Raw genomic sequence first — 12,664 nt, forward strand, 5'->3', positions numbered from 1 at the left:
CGGCCGACGGCTCTCCGCCCCCGGCGCCCTGGGAGGCCTCGTCTCGGCCGGAAGCGGCGCAGGCCGGGCGGGATTGGCGGGCGCACCTCTCCGGCGGCCGGGCGGCCCGGGTAACACCGGCGTCCGGAGACCGCGGCGCCGCGGCTGGGGGCCCACCTCCCGGCTCGGCCCCGGCGGCGTGTGCGCGGGCCTCCCCGGGACTCCGGCCCCCGCGGCGCGCGGACCGACAGCCCGACCTTCCGAGTGCGGCCGCTGTGCTCGCTCGTCGGCGCGGGGACAGGGCGCACGGCTGGCGCAGCCGCGTACTGTCTCGTCCTTCGGAAGGCGTGACCTGCTGCGAGTCGTGTCCTTCACTCGCAGTGGCTCCTAAAACGGGCCTTCTGCAAGCCCGCTGCAGAAGCCCGTCCCCTGACCCCTGGGGCCGGGGAGGTGAAGGTGTGTTTGAAGGATGCCGCGTGGGTCGCAGGTGCGAGGCGCAGGGAAGGCACGAGCGGGGCCTCCGTGCGTGGTTCCGGGTTCTGTGCGGGTGCGGGGAGACCGAGGCAGGGCTCCGAACCCAGCGCCGAGATGGCGGGGTCACGGCGAGAACTGCAGCCTGTCCGGAGGCCTTGCGGGGGTGGGGGGTGGGGAGCCCTGGCTCCAATGCTGTCCGTAGCCACTCTCAGAGCAACGCCACGCGGAGGGTTTAGTTAACCAGTTACTTTCCCGCTCTTGCTACGACGCTGCGGTTGGTCAGATGTTAATGCTGCGGAACCTGGGTGAACGGCATAGGGAGGTGAAGTTTGCGGAACTGCGCCGTTTGGGGAAGTTTCCTTTAAATTCAAAACCATTTCAAAATAATGCATTTTTTAAAAGGTAAGATTTTTACAGAGGGGGAAAATAGAGGTTTAGGGAGACTAAGCCACGACTCGTAAGAGAACGTGACAAGATTCAAGCGTAGTTCTTCCGGAATCCACAGCCCTTGTCCTTCACGGCAGTCCACCAGGCTGACGAGGCGGTGGTGCACATTTAAACAGGCCCTGCCTAAGTCTGCTCTTACATGGAAAACTGAAACCATCTACACCCACTCAGCCTTCTACCTACCTAGGTTAAGGTGACTTAGCTGTTCATTTGTCTACACTACGTAGCACATTATTCCACTATCTTTATCAACATGACATTATTATTCTAGGAAATGCTTGCCCCAGAACATCAAGTTGCAAATAATCATATTTGTTTTGAGAAATTACCCCTCAAAAAATCCATGCGAATGAATCAAAATCAGACTCCCAAATTTAAGTGGATAGGATCCAGAAACTCTCAGCTGAAAACCTTCACCTTGTGTCCATCAGTTCTAAACTATTGTGTCATGATCCTTCCCCAATCCTTATTCTGCTTTGAAAGATCTGCCTTAAGGGGTGCCTGGGTGGCTCAGTGGGTTAAAGCCTCTGTCTTTGGCTCAGGTCATGATCCCAGGGTCCTGGGATCCAGCCCCACGTCGGGCTCTCTGCTCAGCAGGGAGCCTGCTTTCTCCTCTCTCTCTCTGCCTGCCTTTCTGCCTACTTGTAATCTTTGCCTGTCAAATAAATAAATAAAATCTTAAAAAAAAAAAAAAGATCTGCCTTAAACCCCCAAAACCTCATAAATATCCTGACCCTGCCTTCCTCCCTGGGAGATACTACTTACACTCTGTCAAGGTAGTGCTAGCATTCATAAGAATAAATTCACCTTAGCCTAATCAGTGGATTGTTTTGGTATTATTTTTGGAAAGCAGGGGTCCAACAATATTCTCGGTGTTATGAAAAATGCTCTTTCTTGACAAACATTCCTTCTACTTAGAAAAAGGCTTGAATGAACTTAAGCACATTTTTAAAATTTTCTTTAAATTTGGGTGAAGCTTTCTTGCTCTTCTGAAACACAAACATTAGACTTAGTGAGTTCAGGTATTTAATCAACCTGTGTGTATGTGTGTGTGTTTCTGTCTTTAACTGTGGTTTCTATAACCTTAGGAGTGTGCCCTGAAAGATAACACTTGTTCTCGTCCTCTCTGACCATTGGAGCTGGAATGGCTGCAGCGTTCCTTCCACGGGCTCCTGAAGAGGAGCTCTTCGAAGTAAACAAAAAAGAAGATCCTGCCAAGGTTCAGGGATCTGGCCCACAGGGCAGCAGCCCAAACAGCCAGGAGTTATTCCGCCAGCGCTTCCGACAGTTCTGCTATAAGGAGACTCCTGGACCCCGTGAGGCCTTGAGCCAACTCTGGGTGTTCTGCTGTGAGTGGTTAAAGCCTGAGATACACAGCAAGGAGGAGATGTTGGACCTGCTGGTGCTGGAGCAGTTCCTGACCATCCTGCCCGAGGAGCTGCAGGCCTGGGTCCAAGAGCATCACCCGGAGAGCGGGGAGGAGGCCGTGGCTATGCTGGAAGATCTGGAGAAGGAATTGGATGAACCAGACCAACAGGTAGAAAGGGACCTGTGCTCAATGAGGGAGTGGTTGGGAGTGGGCATCCAGGCCGATCCTTTCTGGGCTCTCGGGATCATGTACACTGTGGGCCCTTCAGATGCCCAGATGAGCCTGCTTGTTCTCAGGTTTCAACCCAGACCTGTGCACAGGAACTGCTTTCTGGGACATCTGCACCTCTGGATCCAGCTAAGGAAGCAACATATCACCAGCCTCAGCCCATGGAGATCCAGGACCCTCAGCACCAACAGGATTGTGGTTAGTGTTGACACTTGGGTCATATGGCTCCCCTGGAGACTTCAGAATCATTCATCGTTGTCACATAAATATTGAGTACTTACTCTGTGCCAGGCACCATGGAAGGCACTGGGTATGGTGAACAAGGCAGACATGATGCTTGCTTTCATGGAGCTTACAGAATAAATGTACCATAACAGCTTATATATGGGAGAAGAAGAAGGCAGTCAGAGAAGACCTTTTTTGAGGAAGTAACATGAGAGCTAAATCTCAAAAGTAGAATAGAAATTAGCCAGGTGAGTCGGAGAGGGGAGAGAGGTGCGTTGTCAGAAATTATGTTTCTATGCTATGATTTTTTAATAATAATCCAAAAGTTTTTTCTCATGCTGATAGGAATTTTAGTCCTATTATATGTGCAGTGATGTTTTGGGTCCCATCTTACTGTTCATTTTATATTTGCTAATGGCTCTGAAAGATGATGTTTTTTCATTCTTTTTTTGAAGATTGTATTTATTTAGGGAGAGTACACTTGAGCACATGAACAGGAGGAAGGGCAGAGAGAGAGGGAGAAAGAGAATCCCAAGCAGACTCTGCACTGAGGGGGGCCCAACACGGGCATCAGCCTCACAACCCCAAGATCATGGGTTGAGGCTGGGAGTCTGGGAATCTGTCAAGCCTGAAGCTACACTCTGGACCATTGAGACTTCCGGGGCAAATGGTCACGAACACAAAGGAGGGTTTCTAACAGACCCAGACTCCCATCCGTCCTGACCCAAGGAAAGCACATTACCATAATTCCCCTGCCTGTCTCCTACAGAGGTGCCCCTGAGCAGGGTCCCAACACCCCCCTCCTCCGGGATGGGCAATGTGGTCACTTCCTCAATGGTCAACAGTTTCTGAAAAAAGGTGAGATTGTCCCGCTCAAGGCATATTCTCCCTGAAGTAATCCCATGTTAGGACCCAGAGTGAGGGGCGGAATTTGCAGCCATGTAGGAGTAATGCAGGGAAAAGTGATATGCTTTTAAATCAGTGGGTAGGGGGAGGCCTGGCAATGGGAGGAAAGACAGGCATAGAGACAGCTGAAGACGCAGAGGCAGCTCACATCAGCTCTCAGAGAGCTCACTCCTGTTGCTCGGCCATGGCTCCTTTCCCCTCTCCTCCCACAGTATCCTTAACCGACCCATTTTGGCAGTTGTCCATGCCTCTGCCTGGGCTGGATCTGATGTAAACTGCCTCCTGGATCTTCAGCTGTCCCCATGCTTGTCTTTCCTCCCATTGCCAGCCCCCCCGCTCCACCCCATTTAAAAGCCTAGGGTTAGAGTGTAGCTTCAGGTTTGACAGATTCCTAGATTCTCCTTTGCTAGAAGAGTAGAAATGTCTTTGGGGCCAAATCGGTTTCTGTTTGTCCCTTCGTGATAACATCCTTTTGTGCCCCATGTTTTTAGACTCTGATCTCCTTGTTCTGCATATCTGCAAATAGGGTACTTTGCTGTGCTCCGACCCCTCAGAGCACCTACATAGAGCTGCTTCTCGGCTCCACATCAGCACTGGCCCCCATGGCTTCCTCTGCTCCTCCCACGGCCCTGTTCTTCCATCTCTCTCTGCCCTGCTCTACCCTTCCCTTGGAACCTACTCTCATCCCAGATCTTTTCTTCCTTTGTTGATTTACTCCTCCCCGACTTGTCTCCACTCTGCTCAGATCGTGCCCTCCAGTCCAGACACTGCCAGTCCTCTCTCCCTTTGCCGTCTCCCACTTTCTTCCTCAAATGCTGTCAAACTGTTTTGCTGGGAAAGTTGAGCTGTGTGCTTCTAGTACATGTGTTTAATTTTATTTCCTGTATATTTCACTGGTAACTTGAAATCTATCGTTTTTGTTTCAGATGATGTGATCAGAATTGAGAAAGAAGAACTGATTCAAAAGCAGTTTACTCTAGATACGGAGTCTCCCGAAAAGTCATCTGGCCAAATGAATGGAAAAGCCCCTGAATGTGGAGAATCCCAAGAACATGAAGGAGGGACAAAAAGATACCAGAGAAACACTTCAGCTGAGAGAAGATATAAGTGTGATGACTGTGGGAGAAGATTCACTCAAAACTCAAGCCTCATTAGACATAAAAGAATCCACACTGGAGAAAGACCCTATTCATGTAATGTGTGTGGCAAAACTTTCATCCAGAGCTCACAGCTTATTGACCATCAGAGACTACATAACCGGTTAAAACCCTATCAATGTGATGAGTGTGGAAAAGCCTTTTATTACAGTTCACACCTTGTTCAGCATCAGAGGACCCACACAGGAGAAAAACCTTTCCAATGCAGTGAGTGTGGGAAAGCTTTTCACTACAGCTCAGGCCTTGTCCGACACCAAAGGACCCACACAGGAGAGAAGCCGTACCAGTGTGGCGACTGTGGGAAGGCTTTCTGTCTGAGCTCACATCTGATTCAGCATCAGAGAGTCCATACCGGAGAGAAGCCGTACCAGTGCAGTGAGTGTGGGAAAAGCTTCAGCCAAAGCTCAGGCCTCTTCCATCACCAGAGAATCCACAGTGGGGAGAAACCCTACGAGTGTGACAAGTGTGGGAAGGCCTTCAGTCACAGCTCGGCTCTGGTGGGACACCTGCGCATCCACAGCGGAGAGAGGCCTTATGAGTGCGACGTGTGCGGGAAAGCTTTCAGTTACAGCTCACATCTTCTGGGACACCGAAGAATCCACACCGGAGAGAAGCCCTATGAGTGTGACGTGTGCAGGAAAGCTTTCCGACGGAGCTCACACCTCATTGTACATCAGCGAGTCCACGCTGGAGAGAAGCCCTGGTGATTGTTGGTCGGGGCTCATTCTGCAGAAGGCCAGAAAGGCACAGCCAGCAGAGGACGCCACCGTGACAGTGGCATGGGGAATTCGGGGATCACCACTGCACTTTGCACAGTCATTAGAAAAGACTTCTGGAGGCTGAGACAGGTTATCACCTGACAACTTAATCAAACAAGCACACCCTTCCACATCTCAAACGTCCTTCTCTGAAGCAGCAGCTCAGGAAGCCTCAGTGATCCACAAAATATGTACTCCATGATCGTAGAGACGGCAGCGGTCGCAGAGACGGCAGCAGTCGCAGAGACGGCAGCGGTCACAGACGGCAGACAGCTGCTGTTCCTCTCCCTTCCCTTCTTCCCCCTATTTTCTTGGGAGTTAGAGTAATGATCTTGCGTGAAGTGTGAATTTAGAGTTAACATCTCATCTGCATTTTAAAAATCCTGAATTTTAGGTCAGCTTGATAAAAAGACATCAGCTTATCAATTATCTACACTGAAAACATTGTGGACACAAAACCCACTCTGTAATCTGGGAGGAACGACTCGTGTAGATGGGAAAGTTCAGTGGGGCAAGAGGATGGATCACGCATGTTCCAGTGTGACCTTTCACGTCTTCCACCAGCGGTGCCAAACAGCCCAGTGGGCTCTATTTGGGAAAAATATGTGTATTTTTCCCACATGTTTTTTTTTTCAATAATATATAAAAGTATTTCAATTTTTTAAAGATTTTTTTTTAAGTGTATTTATTTAGAGAGGGAGAGAGAATTCCCAGCAGACTCTGCACTGAGCGCAGAGCCCAGGGCTTGACCTCATGACCCTGAGATCATGACTTAAGCCAAAATCAAGAGTCAGACACCCAACTGACTGCACTACCCAGGTGCCCCAATTATTTCAACTTTTTAAAAATCTGGCAATTTCACATAAAATCTGACTTTCCGGATTCTCTTACAAAAAGGCATGATGTGCCAACACTAGAGGGCATATTCCTACAAGAGTTGACTGGGACAGGTTATCACTCCTGTGTGTTTAGACCCTGTCCACTGCCACGCAGCTTCCTGCGGTCTCCCGCCCCGCCCTCCCCCTACCTGTGTGAGCCCACCCCTGCCCTAAGGGCTTCTCAGGGGTTTGTGGGTTCCAGGCCAACTTGCCACCAAGAGTTACACCTTAATTTTACACACCGGCCCCCACTAAGATTTTCTGTGAAGAAAGGGCTTTCTAAGAACAGCTTGAAGATTTAGATTAAAAAAATAAAAGTGTGCACTTGCGCACCTGAAGGTAGAGGAAATCCACTTTAAATTTCTCCTTAGACGGAATGTATAGGTAATTATGGAAAGTCCGCTATAATAGCTTCAAGCCAAACCCGTGGAGACTAGTTCTTTGGGTGAAATGAAGACACAACATCCATGACGGGGTTGGACGCTAGTGTCAGAGAGAGAAGGCCTGGGGCGGAAAGCGGGGGTGCAGCTCAGAAAGAGAAGCTTTGAGATTTGAAGCATTTGGTGACAGGAGCAGCTGAGGGAAGGCTGTGGGATGAGGCCCAAATGGGAGACTGGGGAGAGGTGAGAAGAAAAGGCTACGAATACAGGAGGGTCTGGGATAAATGGAGGGAAGGAGAAAGGCCAGAGATGCCAGGAAACCAAATTACAAACAGGAAGCCAAAGCAAAGGTAGTGAAAACATTAAGCAAGAAAGCACGATTTAAAGAAATGTGAGGTGGAGGGCCACCTGGGCGGCCCAGTGAGTTAAGCCCAGGTTCGGATCGGGGTCCTGGGATTAGGCCCCACACTGGGCTCTCTGCTCAGTGGGGAATCTGCTTCTCCCTCTCCCTCTGTGCTCTCTCTCTTGCTCTTGCTTTCTCTCACGCTAATAAAGCAAATAAAATATTTTAAGGAAGAAAGGGAGGAAGGAGAAAAAAAAAAAAAGGAAGGAGGGAGCGGGAGGTTGAGAGGCTGAAGGTAGGAACACTGAGATTTAACCGACCCTCAGTTCTATGCCATGTGGGCCAGATGCCTAACATGAAAGACCCTCACCAAATCTGAGTTCACTGCTGTTTCTTTGTATCACTCAGGGCCCTGCCACTGCATGGGTTTCTGAGTGTTGGGACACAGGACACCTCTCTTTTTCTATTGAACATATATATGTTCTATACTGCTCAGTCGGGACTCTGGCCTTCTTAACAAAACCAGCCAAGCAGGAAGATTCTCTCCCAGGAGCAAGAATACATTTCTGGTGGGACCCCTGGGTGGCGTAGTCGGTCAAGTTTCCGACTTGATTTTGGTTCAGGTTGTGATATCAGCCATAATACCATGAAATATCAGGCTGGTATCATTTCAAGTCATGAAATCGAGCCAAGCCCCGAGTCAGGTGCTAAGCGTGGAGCCAGCTTAACACTCGCTCCCTCTGCCCCCAACCCCAACCCCCTGGCTGACCCATGTGCGCATTCTCTCTCTCCCCTTCTCTAAATTAAAAAAAAATTTTTTTTAAAGAATTCATGCTTGGGGCGCCTGGGTGGCTCAGTGGATTAAGCCTCTGCCTTCGGCTCAGGTCATGATCTCAGGGTCCTGGGATCGAGCCCCACATCGGGCTCTCTGCTCAGCGGGGAACCTGCTTCCCCCTCTCCCACTCTGCCTACTTGTGATCTCTCTCTGACTCACTCTCTCTATGTCAAATAAATAAAATCTTTAAAAATTAATTAATTAATTTAAATAAATAAAAAAGAGTTCATGCTTGGCCTCTTTGGGAAGCATGTGATTTACTCATTCCTCCTAAAGAGGAAAGTGTGTTGTGAGATAGAAATACCCATTATAAATTAATTAAATGATGTAGCGAAAGGGAAGTCCTTTGCAAACTCTGACAATCGTGGCTGCCATTTGTTGAACACCACTTGTGTCCAGCATCAAGCATGTTGCCTCTCACGTAAACGTTCCAACTCATTTGTAGGGTACTATTTATTATCTTGAACAATGTGTCGATGTAACTCATTCTTATGAAAGGCTTATAACAAAATGAGAAGTTTTTAATACATTTAAATATTAAACAGCCTATAAAAGTATTTTTAGAATATAATAACTATGTAAAACAGATTTAAAATAGTGAAAGTTGGAAGTAATAAAATGTCAACAGTGTATTTAGGTAATGAAGAGGGAGTGATTCTCACCTTTTCTTTCTATTTATCTGTATATTCCAAAAAGTTAGAATTCATCATATACATGAATAAATACTTTTTAAAAATTAAAATACTACAGAATTACTTGAACCTTTCTGGAGATGATTCTTTGGTAGCCTTTTCAATTATTTCCTTTAGGACTGGTTTATTTTATGTTTTCTGCCTTTTTACAAAATATTTTATTTTTAAGTAGTCTCTACACCCAACGTGGGGCTTGAACTCACAGCCCCAAGATCGAGAACTGGACTCTCCACCAACTGAGCCAGCCAGGTGCCCCATAGATTTTGTTACTTCTTGAATGAATTTTGGAATTAAAGTTTCTTTCCCCCACCAATTTCATTGAGATTTTTTTTAAATTTTGGTAAGAGACGTCTTCATCTGCTATTTGTCATTTACAATTTTTAAATGTTTTTTTTTTTCAATTGAATTTACTGTAGGTTTGTTGGGGTTTTTTTATATTTCCTTTTTTGGTTTTTTTAGCTTGAATACCATTAGTCTTTTATAAAAGAGAGACATGAAAATTATTTACATGATGAAAGATTTCACTTCACTGGAATGGGCAGCTTCACTTCATGCCATTTTAACAACGATTCCAGTCCATCCACATACTTTCCGATGTCACAATCTCAAAATAAGAAATAATCCTTGTCATCTAGAACTGCTTTGGTGCCTCCATATTCTGGGAGAAGAATTTTATCTCCAACTTTCACACTAACTGGTTGAATCTCTCTACCCTTTCCTTTAGAGCCCGATCCAACAGCTACTACTGTTGCTTGCAACACTTTTCCTTGAGATTTTTCCGGAAGCATAATACCTCCCTTGGTACAGTTTCAGCTGCACTCCTTTCAACTAAAACTCCATCAAAGAGGGAAAGAAACTTGCTAAATGCCTGCCTTGCCATGACTCCGGCTACCACCACGGTTCTTACAGGTTTGTGATTTTTAATAGGCTTGCTTAATAGGCTTGTTTTTAACAGGCTTGTTTATAAATGTTTCATTCTTGGATCTCTTATTTAATGTCACCTTTTCTGTATTCTCATTCATTTGCTTGTTCTTTTATCCCTATTTCTTTACTAACCTTTCCCTTGGGGATTTCCTTCTCATCCTTTTTCTAATTTCTTGAGTGCTTAGTTCATTCGTTTTTCTCTTTTTAAGTTTTATTTTTTAAGATTTTACTTATTTATTAGAGCACAAGCAGGGGGAAAGGCAGAGGGAGAGAGAAAGGGAGAAGCAGACCCCTGCTGAGCAGGGAGCCAGACATGGGGCTTGATCCCAGGACTCTGGGATCATGACCTGGGCCAAAGGCAGATGCTTAACCAACCAAGCCACCCAGGTACCCTTCTTTTTTTTTTTTTTTAAATAATTAAAGCAAGTGAGAATATACATCCATCGAACACTGTTATTTTTAACAATGTTATTTGTGGGGTGGTTTTTTGTTTGTTTTTGGTAGCTTTGGATGATCTAAACATAGAAGAAGAGGGCCCTGGTTGTCATACGCCAGGCTGCCTGCTTATGCCTCAATCGTGAAGGCAGAGAGGCTCTATCCAGATAGAGGAAGGATGTCACCAAGTCAAGGACCAGAGCCAGGGTTTTACCAAGAAGCCTCATTCTGACGGATGCACAACCACTCACGTTTCCGCAGCTCCCTGAAAAATATTCTGGATTCCTTAAGAAGTTCAGGACTTGGAGCAGGGTGTGTGTTTTTGGAAACTGGCGAGAGACTTTGATACAAGACATTAGGTAAGGAGGGAGAAGCATGCCGGTAAGTTCACTGCACTGAAGGGGGCAGCAGGGAACAGTTGAGCGTGTCTGCATTTTTCACTTGCTCAGCCGGCAATGAAGACGTGTTATGCCACAGTCAAGGGAAAGGGCTGGCTTTCCATCATGTATTTCTAATGGAAATAAGAGCAGAAGTTATGCTGTTTAAAAATTTCTCTCCCAGGGGCGCCTGGGTGGCTCAGTAGGTTAAAGCCTCTGCCTTCAGCTCGAGGCTTGATCCCGGACCCCTGGATCAAGCCCCACACTGGGCTGTCTGCTCAGCAGGAGCCTGCTTCCTCCTCTCTCTCTGCCTACCTCTCTGCCTACTTGTGATCTCTGTCTGTCAAATAAATAAATAATATTTTTTTAAAAATGAATAAAAAAATAAAATAAAATAAAATTTCTCTCCCAGAGAGGACAGTTCTGTAAAGCTGGTTTACTTGGAAGTTACTCATTTCTGCATTTCCTAAATGACCCTTCCAGGTTTATTTTTTAATTTTTTAAGGTTTATTTATTTATTTTAAAGAACATGTGAGCTGGGGGAGGGGCAGAGGAAGAGAGAGAGAGAGAAGCAGTCTCCCCGCTGAGCACGGAGCCTGATGAGGGGCTTGATCTCGGGACCCTGAGATCATAACCTGAGCAGAAATCAAGAGTTGGACACTTAACCGACTGAGCCACCCAGGCACGCCCCACCCAAGTTTATTTGATCACTTATATTTACCCTACAAAGCATAGTGAAGTTGAATCTGATTTTCATCTGAAAGTAGTTATATCCTTTTACAAGATGACCTGTCAGGCAAAGAATTTCAGAGAGAAAGGGATATTGATGACATTTCCCAAACAGGGAAATTGTTTGTGGGTTGTGAAGAATAAATGAGGTTTTAAAACAAGTGTCTTTCCTGTTTATACCAGTAACAAATTTTTGTAAAAAGTTAAATTTTAGAGGGGCACCTGGCTGGTTCAGTCCATAGAGCATGTGACTCTTGATCTCGGGGTTGTACATTTGAGCCCCACATTGCGTGCAGAGAGATTACTTAAAATCTTAAAAAAAAAAAAAAGTTTACTTTCACAGAAATATATAAAATGAAGTTCTCTGTAAGTTTACCCTAATTAAGAACACATTTAAGATAATTATTCTATAAAAACAATCATATACTGTTTTGTTTTTAAAGATTTTATTTATTTATTTATTTGGCAGAGAGAGAGAGAGAGCACAAGTAGGCAGAAAGGCAGGCAGAGGGAGAGGGAGAAGCGAGCTGATGCGGTACTCGATTCCAGGACCCTGGGATCATGACCTGAACTGAAGGCAGATGCTTAACCAACTGAGCCACGCAGGCGCCCGTCCCCCCATATACTGTTTTATAACTTACCTTTTTTTTAAGATTTTATTTATTTATTTGACAGAGAGAGAGACACAACGAGAGAGAACACAAGCAGGGGGAGTGGGAGAGGGAAAACGAGGCTTCCCGCAGAGCGAGCCCAATGCAGGGCTCGATCGAGGACCCTGGGATTATGACCTGACCTGAGCCGAAGTCAGATGCTTAATGACTGAGCCACCCAGGCACCCCAATATAACTTTTTAAATTCAATGTACCTTTGGCATCTTTTAGTTTTTAAAAACGTTGGGGATACCAAAAAAACCTAAGTTCCCAAATGTGGACATTTGGGTTTCCCAATTTAAATAAACAATGTTTCTTTGTATATGTTTTAACATTTGTGTATTTTTTAAAAGATTTATTTACTTATTTTAGAGCTTGAGAGCTGGAGGAGAGGTAGAAAGACAGAGAATCTCAAACAAATTCCCTGCTGAGTGTGAAGCCCCAAGTGGGGCTTGATCTCATGACCATGAGATCATGACCTGAGTGGAAACCAAGAGTCAGTGGCTCAAACGACTGACCCACCCAGGCACCCCTTGTATAAGTATTTCTATATAAATAATTCCAAGAAGCTAAATTGTTGGATCAAGAGGTATGGACATACTAATTTTAAAGTCTTGCCTTCAGAAAATATACAACCCAAAAATGCCTGTACTTTTCGCACACTTTCCAATACTAAATATGACCAGTCTTTTTATCTTTAGTAATCTGAACAATTTTTTAAAAATTGTTATTGTTTTAATTTATTACTGAACTTGAGCACCTGTTCATGTTGTCTATTTATGTTCTATAAATGCTTACCTAAGTTGTTTGCCAATTTTTCTATTGGCTTCGTGGTACTTTTCTTATTTTTTGTAAGAGGCCTTTGTGTATTACGAAAA

The 12,664-nt window shown here is 45.7% G+C and overlaps 1 protein-coding gene across 2 annotated transcripts; it reads left to right on the top strand.

The window, feature by feature from the left end:
• The first annotated feature begins 329 nt into the window (after positions 1 to 329).
• Positions 330 to 6,229, top strand: LOC123941564 (zinc finger and SCAN domain-containing protein 31-like). 2 transcript variants are annotated; one of them, XM_046004868.1, is made up of 4 exons: positions 330 to 466; positions 1,989 to 2,437; positions 2,566 to 2,695; positions 4,555 to 6,229. In XM_046004868.1, the coding sequence occupies exons 2-4, from the start codon at positions 2,045 to 2,047 to the stop codon at positions 5,490 to 5,492; spliced, it is 1,461 nt and encodes a 486-aa protein (XP_045860824.1). In that variant the 5' UTR covers positions 330 to 466; positions 1,989 to 2,044; the 3' UTR covers positions 5,493 to 6,229. The 2 variants fall into 2 exon arrangements, with proteins under 2 accessions (XP_045860824.1, XP_045860823.1); XM_046004867.1 differs by having other exon boundaries at positions 331 to 435.
• Positions 6,230 to 12,664: the final 6,435 nt, after the last annotated feature.

Source organism: Meles meles, chromosome 5 (assembly GCF_922984935.1).
Source record: "Meles meles chromosome 5, mMelMel3.1 paternal haplotype, whole genome shotgun sequence".
Classification (NCBI taxonomy): domain Eukaryota; kingdom Metazoa; phylum Chordata; class Mammalia; order Carnivora; family Mustelidae; genus Meles; species Meles meles.

What these genes read in the sequence shown, in the direction of transcription:
- LOC123941564 (XM_046004868.1), top strand. Translation starts at nt 2,045, where the DNA reads ATGGCTGCAGCGTTCCTTCCACGGGCTCCTGAAGAGGAGCTCTTCGAA. An exon ending in TGGATGAACCAGACCAACAG is followed by an intron (nt 2,438 to 2,565) that starts GTAGAAAGGGAC and finishes GCTTGTTCTCAG; the next exon opens with GTTTCAACCCAGACCTGTGC. An exon ending in TCAGCACCAACAGGATTGTG is followed by an intron (nt 2,696 to 4,554) that starts GTTAGTGTTGAC and finishes TTTTTGTTTCAG; the next exon opens with ATGATGTGATCAGAATTGAG.